This window comes from Echeneis naucrates, chromosome 15 (genome assembly GCF_900963305.1).
Source record: "Echeneis naucrates chromosome 15, fEcheNa1.1, whole genome shotgun sequence".
NCBI classification, from domain to species: Eukaryota; Metazoa; Chordata; class Actinopteri; order Carangiformes; family Echeneidae; genus Echeneis; species Echeneis naucrates.
Window position 1 is genome coordinate 11,012,775 of NC_042525.1, and position 21,125 is coordinate 11,033,899.

The 21,125-nt window shown below is 39.7% G+C and overlaps 1 protein-coding gene across 1 annotated transcript in view; it reads left to right on the forward strand.

Annotated features, from left to right (window-relative positions):
- The first annotated feature begins 20,990 nt into the window (after positions 1-20,990).
- LOC115055112 (VPS10 domain-containing receptor SorCS3-like) overlaps positions 20,991-21,125 on the forward strand; it is a 38,608-nt gene continuing 38,473 nt past the window's right edge. Inside the window, exon 1 of the mRNA XM_029520581.1 lies at positions 20,991-21,035. Coding sequence (XP_029376441.1) covers positions 21,006-21,035 — 30 coding nt within the window. The 5' untranslated portion in view covers positions 20,991-21,005. The remainder of the gene's footprint in view (positions 21,036-21,125) is intronic.

Genomic DNA, 21,125 nt, shown 5'->3' on the forward strand with positions numbered 1-21,125 from the left:
GCCAAGGCCTCCTGTGATGCAAGCAACAAACAGTATACATAAACACAAACTATCTCTCGGTGCCCTCCCCCGTCACCCTCTCTCATTTCTTTTGCTCTTTATGCAGCTTCAAAAAAATGGTTTCAACCCTCTGTTCATGTTCATCTTATGGTGGGCATGTTTGAAAGACGATTACATGTGTTTATCACCACTTGTCGTCTCATCAGAGTACGTCTTCTTGTGCCGACTGGAACACTACATTATTCCAAAAGCAATTAGCAAACTAAAAACAAGACAGGCTTACTATAGTGCCAAGTAGAAAAAAGAAATGTAAGGCAGATGACACGTAATTGCCATAATTACACTCTAATGACAACTACTTTAATCACTATACAATCATTTTTTTTCACCATTACAGATCATGATTGGCATTACCTATTATTTTCAGTTCAAATCTAATCTTGGACACACTGGAGGCATCAGTGAAGTTTGTTCCTGTGCTTCTTTTGTTATTTTAAACAGATGAAGTCATCGACCTCATCTTGTATTACTTCAGATTCCTTGTTTCAATATTTAACTTTGTTTGTTTGAATGTTTGAATAGTGCCATTCACATTTCTCCAAAAGCATTAGGATGAAATCTCTTATTATTGCTTCTATAACAGGCCTTTGTCAAATCTTCTATCTGCTGTCAACACGTTGTTGGCTTGTTGTCAACCAAGTCAATATGTTCCCTAATTTGGGAAAGAATGATTGTCAGAAATTCAATTTCCTTGGTTTCTGAATTTAATCTGCTTCTCTAAGGGGCAGTATGGAAATTATTAGAACAGGAGGAAGTTCAGAAATAGGAGGAGAGCATTTTAAGCATTTTCTTTTCTTTTCTTTTCTTTTTTTTTGATGAATGCAGAAAATGAGTCTGTAGCAACTAAAGTAAACTTTAATCATCAACATTACAACACCTCCATATAAAACACAATATAATTCAGCATGAACACCAACTTCATCCTCCAAATTCATCATAAAATTGAATTAACAACTCCTGCAAAATGATTAATCGCAAAGCTTTATTAAGTACTAATTAACTGCCCACAGAGGATTTGTCTACCAAACAAATGAAGAAAAAATGTGAATTTAAGTAAGTAGAAAGGTGCATAAAAAAAATTAAACTCAAACTGCCCTTCAATACGGATAATAATTGCTTACTGCTACCGTAAGACAAATTCAAAGAGAGTTGACTTTTAGTCCAGGTGATACAGTGCAGTGCTTGACTTCTGTAGCATTAATTCAGTGCAAACATCAAGTTTAAGGACAATTTAAACAAGAGACCCAAACAGAACAAACACGCACACAGACACAAACACAAAACCACTGTCTCACAAACACATATGGGACATGGATACAATTGTGTTTTGACATGAACCATTGCTGACGTGTTCTTATTTCCAGAGCTGAAGTCTTTTTTTCCCAGCTGTGGGATGAACTGAATGGAAGTTGCGCGACATCAGTCAGTTTGGGCGGCACAGCTGCCTCGGTCAGTAGGCCAGTGCTGCTCATGGACTCAGGAGCAAAGCACAGGAACAGACAACAGAGCTGGATCAAACAGCTTGATCTGTAAAGGCCTTGACTTGAGACACAAATTGACTTGGGGGTCCAGGAGAGAGCACATCTTCCCCAGTCAGCTAAGTTTCACAGTTCACAGGCACAGAGAGGAACACATTTTTGGAAGTGTGCCACAGTCATTAAATCCGGGCTGTTTTCGTATTCTGCGCATGAATCGGCTGAAGATCTGTCGCCGTAGTTCTGATAACACGGGAGGATGACTCACCTTTGCCCCGACCCCGTCCCATGTTGGTGGTGGGGGGAATTGTGCTATTAGACACCACAGGAAAGGATTTCACTTGCTACACTCCTGACTGCTGATTGAACAGCCCAGTGCTATCTGTTACCAGGAGAGTGGTGTGCTGCCAGAGGCACTTCTTGTGGTAGTAGATTATTTGCTCCCACCCAGATAGATGCACTTTACATGACATTAAACAGAAGCAATATGGGAAATGTTTGGTACAAACCTATCCCATCTCCCCCTCCCTCCTCCCTCCTCTTTGAATAGCATGGGAGAGCTTCTTGCTCGATTAATCTCATAAATCCAACATCTTATAATCAGTGATTTTTATTTTAAGGGCATATGATGTGGAATTAATGGTCGAATGCACTTGAAACAACAAAGATAATGTTTACATGTGCATCATCAAACTGGCAATCATGTAATTTGAAGTGAAAATGGCTCCCATTTGCAGCGTAGAATTTGAACACATGCATCAGTATGGCATAGATGTGGCAGCCACTCTGGGCTGCAAAGTGTTTCAAATGTCTGGAGAGATAGTAAATAAAACGCCTAATGTGTTCTCCCGCACACATCTAAATAAGACTTGTCATGAGAACATAATCTTCTTCTTAATGGCTTGTATATTGTGGTGCATCCAATGTTTGTTTTGCATTCAAGGGACTGCTTTGAAAGGGAAATTATAGTGGTTTCTCGTCAAACCTGATGACTTCCCATTTGGAAATCTTAAACGTCTGCGACAGAGACACTGTGCATTCAAATAAGTTTCAGGCGTTATTCAATAGAGACATAAAGTTAACATGTTGATGATTACAAAATCATGTGATGTGATGTGAAAATAAGGAGACTCATAAATACATGAAGTGTTTTTGCCTGAATTCATAATATTTATCTGCCTGAGAAAGTATTCATTGATTAATACACTTGCATGTCTATCTTAAATAAATAAAGAATCAATCCAATGTTAATTAGTTATGTTGTTAATAATATTTGAGAATATGGGGAATCAGACTGATTTGCCTATAGTGATTTTACAGGACGCATCAAGTCTCAGATAAAAGAAATGTTTTTAAACCGAAGCCTGTGTGAAATGCACCCAGTTACTTATGACTACTACAGCAGTTATTTGGTGTTTCCTTTTGATTATTACTGTAAGGTTAAAAATACAGTGCTCAATTTTTAATTTCTGTTGCCCACTTGTAGCAAAAACAAACTCACAATACATTTTTTTTCCCGTATGTGCCGATCTGCTAAAAGAAGCATTACAGTATTTGTTCAATTGGGACCTGTTTGATAGTTTCATAGCTCCGAGCCAACCAGATTGCTTGGAAGTTTTTGTGCAGATCGTTTAGCACAGTGCAGCTTTTGCTGGTAATTTTGGCACGACGTTACTTACACTGCAAAATTCGATAAACACTCGCTGTATGCTCCGATTTGCTTCCCTCTCATTCATAATTAATGAGGAATCATACATCAAATCGTCAAATATGTCAAAGCTGTTGACTCAAGTTATATGTAGATACATCACTCATTCAGAGTCATAGCTCACGGTAACCTGATGGCTGTATGTCCAATATTTGCTCTGTTTCTCGTTTAGTTGTTTTGCTCTGCACCAGCTCCTGAGGGAAATATCTGGCTCTTTAGCTGCTAAATGCTCCACTCTGTTCACCAGCGAGCGACAAACATTGTCTGTCAGCTGTTTGGTGCTGGGCTGGTATTGCTCAGTGGGTCAATCAGAGCTCCCTACCACTGTTAGAAACGGGGTTGATGAGAGAGCTGTGAGTGTTCAACTCGTAAAGTAACTGGCAGGGAAAAAACAAAACAAACAACCAAAGAAAAACGGGGTAAAAAAAAATAAAAATAAAAATAAAATGCTTGTCATTCAAATGACCAAACGGAGCTTCGAGAAACTTTTTAGCACTCAAAACTAAATGGAAAAAAAAACTAAACGGGATAAATTCAAGCACACTTCAGATATCTTACCTGCACAGACCCATTGGTTGAAGCTGGTGGGCAAATTTCAGTGTCTCATACAACGTGCATTAAATTACTGTAAGTCTTCAGTTTATTATGGAGGCCTGTAATATATGCTGTAGTCTTTGTTGTGGATGGGAAGTTTGTGTCTTCCGTGAGCAGCTAAGATTAGTGACATTTAATCATGTTACCAAAAGCAAGACCTTTATTTTGTACATAGAGAATCATGTGACTCTAGCAGTTGATCTTTTGCAGCCTCTTGTACAGGAACCAAACATCAGCAGTGAACAACATGACGAGGCATTGTCACATTTTTTTGTTTTGCCCATAAAGTTATTTAGGTTTGATTGCATCACTAAATATAGTCTACTCATTTCTAGCAGAATGTATAATGTGTGAACCTCGAAATTAAACAGATTATTTTTACTCATGACAACACCTCTTAATCTTGCGGAGTTGCTGGCAATTCAGTTTTTTTTCCAGTTGTTGTTTTGTGTGAATCCCTATTGTGAATTGGAGCAGCTGTTGGTGAGAATGGAGTAAATTTGTTTAATCGGTTCAACAGACATTTTTACCTATTTGTGTTTGGGGATGTTGGTTAAAAGTGGAAACCTGTAATTTCGAAGTTTGCTAACTGTGAGCTTAGTCAGGTGGGGCAATTGTAATAACAATAATAATTACTAATATTTTTATTGGTTTTATATAACTTCTCCTAAACAGTCAAGAAAGTTCTATTAAACACTGGATCGTCAGGGACTTTGTCTGCCATTTTTTTATTGCTTCATGGCATCATTGATAGAAAGCAGGAACTGAGCTTTAAGAAATTTTACGTTTTAAAAACCAACTCTCCACTTTAAAGGGCTTTCCAGATCTGACCACTCATGTTGTAAAGCTTCACTTGTCACTGAGTTAGTGTCCTGGATGATAAACAATTGTCTTAATTTCAAAGAGTTTTCATTGAGAAGAAAATAAATTAATAAAATAATAACAAATAAAAAAAAAAAGTGTCTGTGACAGTAGTGAACAGTTTAAAAAAAATATATTAAAAAAGTGTTTCCACTTTGCAAGAATTAAAATGTTCACTGCGCCACTTTTTCCCGAAATGGGTTGGTCTCATAAATGAGGATGACCAGGTTTGGGCACAGCTTCTTTGGATGAAAAGAGAGAATTCATTAATTTAACTGGTAAAGCAATTATGAAATATGTATGGAGAACATACTGCATCAGTGCGATGAAAGTCTGTCTATTGTCCTGACTGCTGGTTTTAGCATTGACATTTTAATTGGTGATTTTCAGCTCTCAGTCTGCACCAGAAATGCAGAGAGAAAGTTTCTAGGCCACACACACACACACACACGCAGTGCAGTCATTGAAATTGAGTAGTCTGACTGAGCCTTGTGTGGGCTCAGTGACAGCGTTGATTAAACATTAAGGAAGAGATATAATGCCATTTTACCATTGTGAGTTATCCAACCCCTTTGTACTATCATTTCATCTTTGCCCTTGAACTCAAACACATTGCCTTCTGACAGGATGGAAAGAATAATGATTATGAATTATGCATAAATGAGAAGTTGAATTCATCTTTATCCAACTTTGGAAAGTTGGTGCATTTGAGGACCCCTGAGTGTTATTTGTCATACAGCTGACAGGTTGGTGCTTGGAAAAATGGGTTGAGCATCTGGACCGAACAAAACAGGGGGTGGTGATCTAATCCTACTTGTTTTTTGGTGGGCAAGAGAGGATGAGCATCGGCAGAAAAAAAAAAAATATATATATATATTTTTTTTTGTTTTGTTTTTTTGTTTTGTTTTGTTTTGTTTGACTTCCTCTGTCCCCTTTGTTGAGTTGACATGAGATGGATTTGGAAGAAAACAACACTGTCAAAGTGAAGAGTAAAATTTGCTGTATGTAATAGTGGTAAAAGCACCTGGTCTGGTTAAATCCTGGATGAAAACTGAGCTGAAGAAAAATCCCACAACACTTGAACATTTTACATTATTTTTTATAACAAAGTGTGCCTCCTATCTGATACTCTCGGATGAAGCCCCCATTGAATTTCCTTTTCAGCGAAACAGTGAAGTGACACCGCAGCCTGTGATACCAGATGAAGTGTCTGGCGAGATATAGAAGCGCAGCAAACACTAAGAGAGGACAGGAGTGCCAGCTGAGGTGGTGTCTTCTTGATTGCTGCTTTGTCTTATCCTTGTCGTACTGTGGTAATATTTGGTAGAGGTCAGACGTGTCCCTTTCTATCCATATCAGTAACATTAAAAACATAAACTTTGGATCTGCTCGGACAATGAGAAAAATTGCCCCAACATGTTGATGTATTCATAGCTTTACTCCCACCCAGGTTACACACTTATCACTTTCATTTTGGTCCAGATATTGCTGTTGGGATATGTGTAATTTTCTCAGCGGGCCTTTGAATTTCCTGGATATCTTATCATCAGACCGTGCCCTTTGATATTATGAAGTTTCAAGCCTGATATGAAACGTGTTTTTGTGTACTTCCCTTTTGAACTGTGCAGTATAATTCATAGAGTTTTCAGCATGCTCTTGCTTGGGAGGTGTCACTACAAAATAGTTTCAAGAAAATATTCACACAACTTTTTTGTTGCAGGGGGAAACTTATAATAGTTTGCAGGCTACAAATAAACTCTTGCAACTCAGAGATGTTGAGCTCTCATTATATTCACTGCCTGCCACAGTGTAATAGATTACTCCAGGCAGCAGCAGAATGGCCTGCCAAACTCTCCTACTCAGCCTCAGCAGTAGGTGAAAATGTATTGGCCCTCTGGCATACATTTCATTTGAGAACAAAAGATTATCCTCTATTTGGATAAATTTCTCCTTTCTGTAATGAGGGTGTCTTTATGTAGGCAAACTACATATTATCGGCCCTGTAAAGCTGGATGTGCAAGTTTTTAAAAGCTTTTCTACAGCCTCTTATTTTAATGAATATATCAACAGCAATCAAAGTAAATAAAACATTAATCTTAACTATTACTTTTTTGAAAACAATTTAACAGATGCAAACGTTGCACCAAACTTCATGCCTTTACTTTCCACAAGTTGCCTCTTATAGTGGAAATTTCAGGTTAAATCTATTCCAGCTATTCCCAGGCCAGTTGGACCTTTATCACCACTTTCCAATCCCAGGTCAGTGGAGTGTACAGCTTGCCCTGAAGTGGGGGCTCTGACCTTCTGCGGAGGGCTTATGATAACCTCTGGTCTCTGGGAAACGCAACAATAGCCAAAGCTCCCCACTCGACTGGCAGGTAAACAGCTGTAAATAAACGCTGGCTGTCTGTTTTTTCAGATCTGTCACAGCCATATCATTGTCATCACATTTTTCTCTCACACTGATTCATTTGTTCATTTATTAATTATGTTATTTCTGTTTACAGTATGAAGGGTTTCAATGATTTGACCTACAGTTCATAACCACTGTTATTCTTACGGCGGACTAGCTGACCTGCGGTGTTTCAAAGTCTAACGGTTTTGATCATTGTTAGCATCAAAGCTATGAAGATGTTACTACTTACCAACAAAGTTGGTATTTGATAGCAATTACCCCTTCCTGACCTTGAGAATGATTATTCTCATAAGAATAATGCTGCAGTTCATGACAACGTTGCATACACAGCTGTATTAATTTACTTGTGCACAGGGAGGTCCTCAGAGTCAGGCTGAGCTTGATGAAGGTGCTATCACCCTCAATGAGGGGAATAATTATCACAACAACAAATACATATGTCCTCAATTAGATTATAGCCGACTTGAATAGAATCCCAGCAAGAGGAGGGGTGGCGGCTTAATGTAATTGGTTACAACATGACATGCATAGGAAAGCGTCATAAAAAAAAAAAAAAACAAGTTGATTTATAAAACCTGCTTTGTATCAGTTTTTCATTTCCCCCCATCTCCTGCTGAAGCTTTATTTGACCGTTCTAATCGTTCCTGTCCTGTGATCACACAAGTGTGTCATATAAATGGCTGGTGCATTCTGTTTATTTCTCCCATCCATAATACATATGGTATCTAAATCCTGCTGGCGTGTGCAGGAAACAGACAGACAGAGAGAGAGAAAGGGGGTAGAAAGAGGTGGCTTGCTAATGGTGTGAGTCATAAAGGCTCAGAACAAAGTGGCAGCAATACATACACATAAGCCAAGAAGAGCTGGAGAGGCCGTGCAGCGTGGTCTGCTGGATTAGAAGTGGTGATTTGAGAGTTTGGAGTTTAGAAAGGCTTTAGGCAGTTTGATCTGCCGCTGCAAGGATAGTATTTACAGTCAGCTTCCTAAGTATTGCCTCATGCTCACCTGACTGCAAGGCCACCCAAATCCACATTTTAATTCAGTTCTCTGGAAAGCATGGATTGCTCTCCAGTGAAACCTTTATCTTTCTTTATCCAGCAGCAACAAAACAATAGCCAGCATACGGCACCAACACTTCCACACTGGAATCCTCATTACAGACATGGCACTGTGTTTGTTTCAGAGAAACAGGAAGAATGTGTCGTACCAAATATTACCAGTCAGACCTTTAAATGTGATTTATAGTTGAGTTAGTACACAAATCTGACCCCTGTACACACACATAGGGTGATAGTTACAGTTTTACGAACTGAGCCATCAAGTTAACACATGAATCTGAAAGAATTCGTAAAGAAAATCTCCAAAATCTGAAAATCCAAAATATTTCACTTTCTTTCAATGTGCTGTAATTCCTGTGTAAAATGCTTAGTTATGAGGCTTTTTTATGTCTAGGGTCTCCATTTTCCTTTGAATGTGGGACCAAGGTTAAAACCTTCCGAAAGCATTTTTGTATGAGTCCATTTCATTATAAAAGAGAAATGGATACGACTGCATTGCTGTGATGTATTTGCAGATTTCAGGTGAAATAGTCTCAAAGGATAGAATATTATAATAAAACTAACTTGTATGCAGAGGAAAAAAGCTAGGTAATAAAAAGAAAAAAGGAAACTGAAGGAAATGCTGCTTCATTTATTCGGAATATCACAATATATTATAGCAATTCTTCTTGAACATTTATGCTGTTTTTCAATATAATAGTGTTTCACATGTTTGACAAGTCACAGATGTGTTGATAACAAATGTGGATAGTGAATATTCACTGTGTGAATATCTGCTAATGATCCTGCAATACAGTATTTATAATGACTCCATTGAATTGAGAATTCCTTCACGGTCATGTTTACCTGCAGCCAAAGGGATCATTTAATTTTTTTCTGCAGTCTATGAAACACGCAGTATCCACAAAACCTATAAGATAATTTAGCTCTTTCTTACCCTCAAAGTTATGAGAAAAATGTGCCCAAATGCTGCTTTCAAGTGAAGACGAGCTAGTTCAATTACACTTTCCTTTATATTTTCAGTGCCTTACACTATAAATGTAAAAACACAAAATATATTTTTTTAAGTTCAGGTTGAATTGTTACAAACAGAAGTATGACTCTAAGGGATAGAGATGGTTTTTTTTCTCACATGTAGGCTGAAACTTTAGTTGAAAAGTACTTCTGAATGTAAGTTAAGGACTGATTATATTTCCTGCAATGAACTATTTGCTGTTGCAATTAAGATGTTTTATCAAATGTAATTTCTAAAAGATAGCTTTGCAACACTATATACGTGGCTATAACATTTAACCATAGATTTATGTTTACGAGAAAAAGAATGTCAACATGTATAATTTCTGATTAAAAACAAACAAACAAACAAACCTGTAATTCCAGATATCTTGAAGGTCCTCATCATGTTTGGCTCCAGTATTCTTAGTTTCACGACTCTCACTGATTCCTCACCACTTTGGCTTCCAGAACAGCTCTGTAGTCAAGTTTCTTCTGTTGATTGAAAACAAATCCCCACTCTTTCCACTCACTAGCTTCAAGCCTGAATAACTACCCTGTGTCTGACTATTTTGCTCCCCACTTCTTTACTCATCTGCCCTCATATGATTATTTCAGCCTTTAACCCATGGCTTTTTTGATATCAGTGGAACATGAATGTCATCTGTTTCTATGAGATTACTAAAAGAAATAAAAAAAAAAATGAACTGTGCCCTCTGAATGACTCACAGTTAAAAGGCAAATCCTATTCAATTGTTTTCTGGGTGTGTTTTTTTTTTTTTTTTCCGGGAGGAGGATTTTAATTTTAATTTTTACATTTTGTTTCTTGCAGCAGAGCTTTGTGCATAAACCACTGCTCTGAAAGTAAATCTTCTCCTGGTCTCCTGCTCATTTTCCACAGGAAAGGCAGGATGAACACGTACCTGTTTTGAAATTATACAAAGAAATTGAACCATTTGGATCTGAACTGCACACTCCTCTAACTAAAAATACCAAATACGTGTTCCTGCACATCAGATTCAGTACTGTAAAATGGCAGGAACTAAAGAGGCAACGAAGCAGAGTTTTGCTTTGTCTCTCTTGTCTCTATCTGATCACAGATTTGTCCAAAAGCATTAACTCTCATTTCAAGAATCTGTCAAAGAGTCACTTGAAAGGATGGCTTAGAGACAAAGGGAGATCAAAGGGTATGTTTTTAATGTCTGTCGGTAAGTAGTGCAAGCATTCAGAAACTCTGTTTCCTGTTACCTTGTATGAAGATTTCACAGAACTGAGTAATTACATCTGCCAAGTGTTATTCTGAAAAAGTAATGCTTTCTACCACTTTTTCAAACCCCCAAACCTCAATCTAGGCCTGCTTGAATGACAGCATCGAGAAAAAACTGTAGAAAAAGGAAAAATGAGAGTGACTGAACTGGAATAGTAGTGTCGTAGAGAGAAGATGGATTCCTGTGCTCTCAGTGGAAAGCTGTCATAACAGTCCTCAGCAGCTGTTCTGGGAGCAGCTAGGAGTCGCTGGAAATATGTCACACACACCTCCACTCCTCTGTACAGGCCCAGACAGGAGTCCCAGCTAACTTTGTCACATTTCCATCTCATTGTGGGGAAAGCCACCCAGCAGAGAGGCAGAGGAGCTCAGAGGAGCCGGGACAGAGGGGGAATATCCTTTAATTTAGTCACAGTGGAAAGCTTTAAGCCTATATCCTACCAGGGAGGGAGCGCACAGCATGAAGAGCTGCAGCCACACAATGCCCCCTCACATCGCTCACTTCCATCACACTGACTCTATCAGATCTGCTGTGATGACGAGTGACTGTGTAATTGGTATGAACGTATGCCTTTCTTACCACTATCCTTGCTCTTCAACCGTTGTGCAGCTTAGCTTGTGCCTTTCCCTCACAGCAAGCAGTGGGAAAAAAAAAAAAAAAAGGTAAAGCATTAGCGGGGGATTCAAAGAGTAAAAGTTGTGTCATCCCTGATAAAACTCAGCCCATGGCCCTACAGGAGGCAGTTTAAACTTTGGAAATTATGAATGCCCACCAGACTCTTATACTATGTTTGTACCTTTAGCCCAAAAAGCTCTGCTCTACCAATTTGTTTTGCTCCAGCAGCTTGTAATGACAATGTTGGCGCTTTGGTAAAACACTGAATTAAACGTGATCCTTCATTTATTCGTAATTTTTCCATCACAGTGTCTGAGAGAGTTTTTAAGTTTATTAACGATGTGCATTCAAATAGGTCTAAAAAAAAAAATTATCTTAGATGCTTCAGGCAAATATTCTACAAAGGGTGTTTTTTAAATATGTTCTGTGTATAATGAAGATGTAATATTATTATTTAAAGCCACTTGGCACGGTCCAAACACAGTGTGGGAGCTGGATTTCACCTCGAATTTGAGTGATGCAGAGTTTAATACATCTGATGTTTACATCATGAGTGAAACTAAATTTGTGATTGATGTTATCGACAGACACTTGCACATTAACACTTTCATTCATTGAATTCGTTTCACTGCCAACTCGCCACCGCCAAATTCTCTGCTGTGCTGATGAGTTTGATGTCAGCCTTGGTGTATAACATGCTGTGCAGTTGGTTAGTGTGAATGAAACGGACAGGCAGCCGGTGCAGGAGAGCTAAAATAAGGCTGATGTGATCGCACTTCCATGATTTGGTCAAAAATCTGCCAGCTACATCTTGGGCATGTTGAAGCTGTGCAGCCACATTTCAGCCGGGGGATGTTAGGAAACCTGTATTGCAATCCAGAGGAGTTTTAACAAAGTAGCCGATCACTGTGATTGATGGTCGATCGTTTAAAGAAATAAAATATATATTTCGCAAGTGAGAAAAACAGGACTTAGCGACTGGATGTGGAGCAACTCAAACGTTGGCTCGGCCTATCTTATGCAACTTGTCTTGTGTTGGCTATTTTGCCAGACAAATACAGATGATGATCCTAAGTGTAACAACGCAGTTAAATTGTGACTTGGCCTCAGAGCCAAAGAGTCAGATGATAATGCTTGTCAGAGGTAATTGGCAATGATAAGAATTTGGCACTTGCACCTTTAATTTAAGTGTTTGAACACTGTTTGAACACCCACAACTTGTTGGTTTGTGCTGAGTGTGCATTGGATGATATTTCCTTTATGGCCACTGATTTGTGCACAGTGCCATTTTTACGTAAAAAAAAAAAAAAGAAAAGAAAACATGACTTTTGCCTAAAGGTATGTTTAATGTTGGTTGCATATTTTGTCCAAATTGTCCATGTATGCTGTAGGATCAAGAGTTCCCTTAACTGAATCTCGGGGGTGTAATGTGAATGCTGTGAAGCAGCCCCAGGACAAACTGTAGATCTAGGCCATATCACGCTGAATAATGCTGCTCACACTGTTAGGCCTTTAAACAGATATACTATTATTATGTTTTACATTCATACAGGCAGAGTAACACATTTCCTCAGAACCTAAGCGTGAACTATTTTCAAGCAAAATTGGACATTAAAACTGAGGCAATTTTATTTTAGTAATGATTTGTGTTACTGATTGTACCCATCTGTAGAGCATCTATTGTGTCTCCCCAGGCACTCTTATCCTCCTTTCATTTCATGTGTCTTCTTATTTTGGTCTGAAATGACCCTACGTTTTTAATTAGCTGTACGCTTTCCTGTGTCCTCATCCGGCCTTCTAAGTATAGTCCACATTCTTTACTGCGGGGATTGCTGTGAAAACTGAGATAGTTTAATATATTCTTCTCACTCTCTTTTATGTGCACAGTTTTATTGTGAGATTTACAGTGAGGCCTGTAAATGTGACAGCTTGATATTCCAATTGAAAAATGTACAAAAAAAAAAGGAAGAAAGAAAGAATATCAATCAATTAAATAAATAAAAATACAACCGTGACTATTAAGAGGGTCTTGTGGCATACAATTCATTGCCACCAGTCTACTTCACTGCATGATTATGAAATGGAGAGGGACCATTCCAGATTTAAATGCAAAGTGGGTTTAGTTACATTCCTTGCAGTGAAGTAGAATGAGGCTGGCTCTGCTTGCTTTCCAGGACATCTCCTGCTTATTTGATGCACTGTAATCCTCTCAGGAAGATGCATGAGATCATAAAAGCAGGTTTGTGACCAGATACCATCCCGTCTGAATATGATACATGGCAAGAAAAAAAAATTATATTTTGACAAGCAAGCAGTTTTTTCGAGGAAGAATTCATGTTAAATCTTTTATTATTTATTTCACTAATTTTGTCTGTTTATAACAATGCACCACACCGGATGGGGATCCACTTAATTCTTGGAAATGTAAATGAGCCTAAAATTGCCTGAACAATAGGTGCTATGACTATGAAATAATTGTACATGATAAAACAGGTGTACAATAGTATCTATACAATAACAACAACAGTAGCAGTGGACCTTCACTCCTGGCAAAGCCACATGTTTGCTTGTGTTGCATTCACTCTTTCACTGAATATACTTACTGGAATAGTAAAAATAGCTATTTATTAATTTAAGGGTTACATCCTTTCAAAGATGTGCTCTATAGAGACCCATCAACAACAAATAGATCAAACTGAGATGCCTAGTCCGCAAACGATTTCCTATTTAACTTGGAATTTGTTGCAGATCTGTTTTCTCAATCCATAGTTTCACATTCGCTTCATGAGGACAGGCTATTCCGTTCCTCAGCCTTGATTGTAGGTTTGCAAAGCTGGGTTCATAGCTGCGCAGCTACTACAAATGAGTGCCTGCGTCAAAGATCTTCAGTAAACTATGACAGGTATCTACAACCAATCATTTGGCTTATATTATGTTTGCCCAACTCGGGAGCTTGACTGTGTTTCATAAACCCACATTCTGCAGTCACCCTGTTTGCTTCAGAGTTGGACATGAGCGAGCTGTGGAGTCAATAAAAGCTCCAAATTGTAGGTGAGGTTGTTACTAAGAAGAGGTGTCTTGTTTTTTTTTTTTTTTTTTTTATGTCTAGCAAATATGTAACATGTGGAAGCCAGGGATTTGGAGTTGTTCAATTGTTTCCTTCGACAGAGCTGAGCCGAGTAATGACTGATATAGATTACATTTGCTGTTGAGTCACCAGTAGAGCCATATCATTACTTTTTCAATGAATAATTTGTCTAACTGATTAAAATTTTCATGTATAATTAATGCTGATTGGACTTTTGGACAAAATTATCCTTTTAGACTGCCATGTGCAGAATTACAACCATTTAATATGATCATACTTCCCGGGAATAATCTAAAAAAACAAAACGAAACAAACACAAATTTATGTGGCAGACGTTGGAGTTTGCAACCAATGGTACTGTCTCATGCCATCAAAAATCATTTGCTAAAATCATATAAACCTAAAAATTCATTGAGAGTGAGTCTTTGCTAACATTGCCACACAACATAATCCAAGGTTAGCAGAATAGTATTGTATATCTTTGTGGTGAATGAGCTGCACTGAACCAGAAATGATGCAATAGCTGTAGCATGGGTATTTTGTGTTGTATTTGTTCCGCCTCTAGTTTCATTTTTCTTGCATATCGTCACGGGTGTGTATTTTGTTTAGTCCAAGTGAGTTTTCATTTCTCTAATTCTTACCAGAACGTAACCCCGTGTAGATGTACAATATGTCTTCATATAGGTCTGTAAATGTAACATGTAGCGGCTTTGACAGATTGAAACCAACATCATTTCTCATATCACAGCATGCTGGGCAGCGGAGATTTTTGATTAACAGCTGTAATCGAACTTGAGCCCCTCTTTCTGAGCCATTTCCCCTGGCTGTCCAAAAAAAACGCGCTGCATTTTGAGCTGTCTGAGACTTCAAAAGTGGGTGAGATGGAAAGAAGTGAAGAAGTGCAAGTGGAGACACATATAAAGAAATGGGGAGGGGTGGGATGGGACATGAGTGTACTTGAAAGGAAGATAGGAAAAGAGAGAGGCAAAGAAAGAAGGGGAGACAAAAAGGAAAACTTTGTGTCTGTGTGTGTTTGTGAGTGGGTGAGTGTGTGTGGGGGTGTGTAGTGGGAGAAAGAAGGCTGTTGCTGGCAAGAGATTGCCTGCCAATGGACTCAAAAATAAAAGTAAGGGAGCAGGGAACACAGCACCTTTGGCCGAGTTCTGAAGTGCTCATTTGGAAAAAATAAATATATAAAAAAAATCTCTGAAAAGTTGCAGAGGGTTTTAAGCAGTATTGACTTTACCTTCAGTCTGTGAGGAAAGCCTAAAGGAAGACCACTGAAAGTCCGAGTTACACAGCCGATGTGTAAATGTGGGACAAAATCCATAATGGGGAAGATGTTTCTTTCCTCTGGCTTCTCTCTTGTCAGCATAAAATATAACATGACAGTAAACTGATACAACCATTACTTGTTTATGATGTTGGAGCCGGGCAGATAGGAAGGGATTTTTCTTTTCTTTTTTTTTTTTAATCAGTTTTCATTCCAAACACGTACTGGTTGCTATTAATTTGCCGTATTATACTGCTATAAATCTGCCCCAACACCATACTAATACTAAGAAGAAGAGAAGGGATTCGGTTGGAAGTCAATGTCGTGCTTAGTTCTTTTTTTGTTATAATTTTTTCTAATCTTATCTTATTCATGCTGTTGTTTGCCATCCAGTCTGACTGGAACTAGCCTAAATAAGAATATCACTCAATTTATAAGTCTATGCATGCATCAATTACATCTACAGTATGATCTGATATCCAAGCAGGATTTGTGAACAAATCCTAAAGGTAGAAACCAGACAGTGTCCATTGATAATGTCTTACTAAAGCCTAAATGATGTGCACCAGCACTACTGTGCCATTTTATACTGCTGCATTTACTACCAGATGAGCTTACTGACTTTGTTTCTCCTCATATATTCATTCCTCCCCCCCCCCCCCAACAAAAAACAAGCAAGGGTTAGTGGCACAGGCTAACGACTGGACTTATGTTCACACGTCCGTCTACTCACACAAATTCACACAAATTGGCCTTCTGTATAAAATAGGCAATTCCCTTTCCGGTATTTTCAAAGTGGGCCAAGAGGATTCTGCTTGACAACAGGTTGTGCTCGCTCTCCAGCGGCAACAAAAATGTTCATTAGAAATGACCAGCTTCGTATTCATGTTATTGTTATATATGTTGGTCATTGCTTGTCCACCAGAGTGCGATGACATACATAATAGAAACATTCTCAGGGCACATAGGGCAGGGCCAAAGTTTGTTGTTCGGGAGGTAGACTCTGAGTCTGGTCCATTTCTTGTCGCACAAGTTTCTTGTATTTACTCTAAAAGATGGAAGACAAACCTTCACCCGTTTCAGGGCATGATGATTTTCCCACCATTACTTTGGCACAAGACAAAAAAAAAAAAAAAAAATCACTTTGTGAAGCTTGTCCTTCCATTTGATGCAGTTCCACACATTCAACCTCAAGAATGAATTTCAGCATACCTACATGATGGGGAGGCAGTAAAGGATCACGCGCTGTAGAGAATAAAACCCCAAAACTGAAGCGCAACGCCAGGGCAGGCTAACTGCCCGCTTCATCCACATTTCCTGTCGTGTTATGTTGCATGAAGCACAACAACTGTGTAAAACGACCTATTTAACTGGGAATGTTGGAATCAACATTTGCATGCGTACGCTACTCACTAGCAGGCTCTGTGCAGCAGAAAATTTGTAAAGCTTGTGACAATGATCTCTAAGGGTCGTCTGCAGATCTGTCAGGGGTTTAACCGGTAGTGTTCCAGTATTTAACAAAGTCCGGCCATTTGAAATAAGAAAGCTGCGAGTGCCCACAAAATAGCCATATAGCACCTGTCATCATGCTTAATTGCTAATAGCGGCTATTATATAGCTTGAGATTGTACTGTAGGAAAATCAAGGGAAATACCTTGTCAGTAAACATTTTGCAGATAAGCTGAAGAATTCAAACTCATGCTATTTTATATCATTTTCTCATTATGTTGACAGAAACTGTAATTCAGTTGGCATCACATTCCCTACAAAACCTATTTGCTATAGCCTAATTTGTCGTATATAAATGTAAATTCTGGGAGCCAGGATTGCAGAAAATGGTTTGGATAATGGTTCTAAATTGCAGGCTTACATCCTGTCTGATTATCTGACTGCTTTTTGTCTTTCTTAGTTTCTCTGTTAGATTTTTTATTTTTTTTACTTTTCTTCTTTGCCCTGTCTTGCTTTGTTGCAGGAATCTCTCCATGTACCCAGATGAAAGCAGACACATCTGTGGGTACGCTGTAATCATTACAGACAAATGCAATGGCCAATCTATATCAATATCATGTTAATGAATATGGATGAAGCAACAAAATCTAAAACTGACATAACACACATGAGAAATTTCAGCAAATTGGGGCGAGTGTGTCTGTGTGAGAAAGAAGAACTTACAGCTCTGGGAGATCAAGTAAATTGTACTGATGTCTTGACAGGCTTATCCCTGTGTTTATCACGTGCAGGCAGAGGCTTGAGAACAAAGACCTCAAAGAGATGATATTAATACAGTGATGTGCCAATGAAGAGAGCCGAATTTTCAGTGACAGGGCCGGTTTATTGCTGTGGCAAACTGTCCTAAACTGCTCCTCCCACTGTGATTTTAAAACGTATTTCTTTCATCTTGACGATGAAGGGGGTGCAAAATAAGTGTTTTGCCATTTGCAATAAAAGAAAGTTTCTCTTTTTAATGGCATGTGTATAGCCGAATGGGGAGTGCACCTTGCTGTTCAACTCCTGCATGCGAGTGCGAGCTGTCTGGGTGATGGCCATTATGGTTCCTGCTACTGCCAGTGCGTCCGCTCCGCCGGGATCACTGAAGTGTTGGAACTAACAAGCTTGGGATGCAGACAGCGGATGCACAAATGGGATTTTGTCCTGAAAGCTTTAGAGTTTGCTCCCTGTCTTCAGTGGAAACAGGAGAGAAGATGGTGCCGTTCGCAGGGACCCTCTGAGTGATGCACCACCAGGATGAGATGATTACATCTGATAATCTTGCTAATGATCTACACTGGGGAGGAGAGCACATAAAATTGAATGAGCGATACTGATGTATACAGTTTTCAGTCCTGTCCTCTCAACTCTCTGTTCCTCCTTTTCTCTTTCACTGTCCTCCACCCAGGACTTTATAGCACACGCAGGATGTGGGACAAGGCAGACGCTCAAAGCAACATTAAAACTCGTCCCCCAGATTATTCATGGAAAGGCGCAAAGACACAAACACATTGAATTCGCCTGGCATTCTCCCGGTCCAAGGTTAGTGCAGATTGAAAGATATGTCATTGATGGAAGAGGCTCCTCCTCTCTCCCCAGCCTGTCACAGCATGTCTGGGAACAGCCCACTTCATTTTAGCAGCATAATGGGTAAACAGAGTGTGATCAGTCCAATTACCTCCTCATTGCAGAGGCATTCTTGCGGGATTGGCCTTCAGAGAGAACTGAGCTGTCTGCGCTCGAGGTGGAGTTGCAAACAGTAGCACCTGCGGCCCGCAGCCCTCACTTGTATGAATCTCAATTTGTTTGTACAGCCGTGCAAAAAAACGGTGGCCAAGATGTGAGGCCTCTGAGGAGGAAGGCCCCGGCGGCCAACCTTCTGATTGCTGTTTTCATTTGTTTTGTCTGAGGATGTGCGCTAGATCAGAGGGTGCAATGAACTCGTGTCAGTGTCGGCCCTTTCAGTGGATTGTTTAGCACTTGCCGTGCAGCTTTGTCTTGTTCCCCATGCCTGCTACACTGGTTTACAGCTCAACAGATGCATGATTTTGCAGCAGAGAGTTCATCGACGGCACAATAACAATCGGCAGTCCTAAAAGGGAGTTCAGAAAATGTGCATACGGTTTCATCCGTTTTCAAAAACTGCGTTCATTATCAAATAAAGGGGAAGAGAGGACAGTTTCATAACAGTCATGACTACTACAGGACAACTTAATTGCTCACCCTTTATCGCAAAATATATATCTGACATCTTCCCTCTCATTACAAGAATGTATCCATATCTGGCTAAATTCTTTGTCCCGCTCTTGTGATCCAAATGTGCACTTGTTGCCCTTGAAAAAGATGGAAACCATTCTCTTTACAACTATCCCTGGAGATTTAAACATATCCATGCCTGTTTTAGCTTCTTATCAGCAGCCACTGTGAAAAAAGTATCAAAAAATAAGACCTCTTTAAACAAGATTTCTGCACTGGGCGAAAGCTCCGTCAGCCTGAAACAGGAAATGCCATTCATTTGGCTCCACTAATTGAAAGTAATACTTCTCAAATAGCATATTGATTTGGAGAAAATGCAATTTTTCAAACACGCACTGTAAAAATGAAGGCGTAATGTGTAATGTGAATGTGCTAAGATTAAAACAGAGTTGTTTGGGGCTTGTGTGACACCACAAGTTGAGCAGTTGACAGCAAACATATCATAGTGTGACTTCAAAGTCTTGTTTCTTGGGCTGCTGTGCAGTAGAAGGCCTGAGGCACACTGTATTAGTGGCCTAATTTACCAAAAAAAAAAAAAAAAAAGCCTCAAAGTGTCACCAGTTGGGAAATTCCTGCACTGAAAACCATCAAAACGAACTCATTGACTCTGAATCTGTAACATCTGAATTCCCTCAAAATCTAGTTACTCCCACACACGTGGACGCGCACGCACGCAGTTGACAGGTGTTGATTGATGCAAGGAAGGGAATGTTATTTGTTCTTCCTTTTTCTGCCCTTTCAGATGTTACGAATAAAAAAAAATGTTGCCACAACGTGAGCAAAATACTTCTCTGCGAGGAGCAAACGACTTTTGCAGTCAATCGCGGAGCTCAATCAAGAGCTGTTTTTGGATAAGTTGCATACGTTGGCATATAAATGGCAATGACGGAAATAAAAGGGTGAAATAATTGAGAAATGATTTTGTGTGACTTCAATATTTAAAAACAAACCTTTCTTTTTTCTTTTTTTCTTTTTTTTTCATGAATAGTCTCGTGAACAATGTGCTCTATCGGTTCTTGCAGTCACTCTCCGTTCGCCCGATGCGCAACGCCTCCCCCACTGGTCCCTCACTTTGACAAATTCCTGGACGTGAGTGGGTCTGCCGAAATCCTTTGTGCTCTAAATGATGATGCCTTGAATATTTTAGAGGTTTGAATAGCTTCTGTCACATCTTTCTTCCTTCGCTGACAGACTATCTTTTTTTGTTTTTTGGCTGAACATGATGGGACTCTGGTCAAATTGGAGTTTTTCTCTTTTTGCGTTCGTCTCGCTCTTCTCCATTCACTCGAACTTCGTGGCTCAAGCGGAAACAACTTATCCAAGAGCCAACGACAGATTTAATCGGGTGGAGGTTACGCAGCTGGAGGCACGCCAAATCAGACGATCTGTGCGGGTCAAGGTCTCATTTGGAGACCAGAATTGCACAAAAGTTTATGAAACGGAAACAGCCGGTGCGAAAAACGGCAGGCAAGTGGGCTTCGATGCGCAGAGCGGACTTGGCAATGGGGCATCGACTGGCTCCGAAACGGCACCAAACTACCACAGGGGTCTGAAAATACCCGGCAAAAAGTGCGGCAACGTGTCCGAGCACGACCAGACGCGACCGAGAGGCGATAGCTCTCCGACAAATAAAGCAAAGCGCAGTGTGGGTCCGCCATACGGCGCCGCTGTGGATAGGAGTGCGAACGGAGACGCGCGGTCAACAGAGAGCTTTGCGGAGGCTGTCTCCAACCACAGAGCCGAGTACCGGCGCACCGGGGAGGAGACCCGGGGGCCCAATCCGAGACAGAGTGAGCCTCACCTGGACACCTCTACTTTCGCTCTATCGGGAGACTCGGCGCACAACCAGGCGATGGTGCACTGGTCTGGACACAACAGCAGCGTGAGTTTGAGTTTTGCAAAACAACAACAAACAAACAAACAAAAAACAACAGTTTTGTTTGTTTTTTTTTTTTCCAGTAAACACGATCAT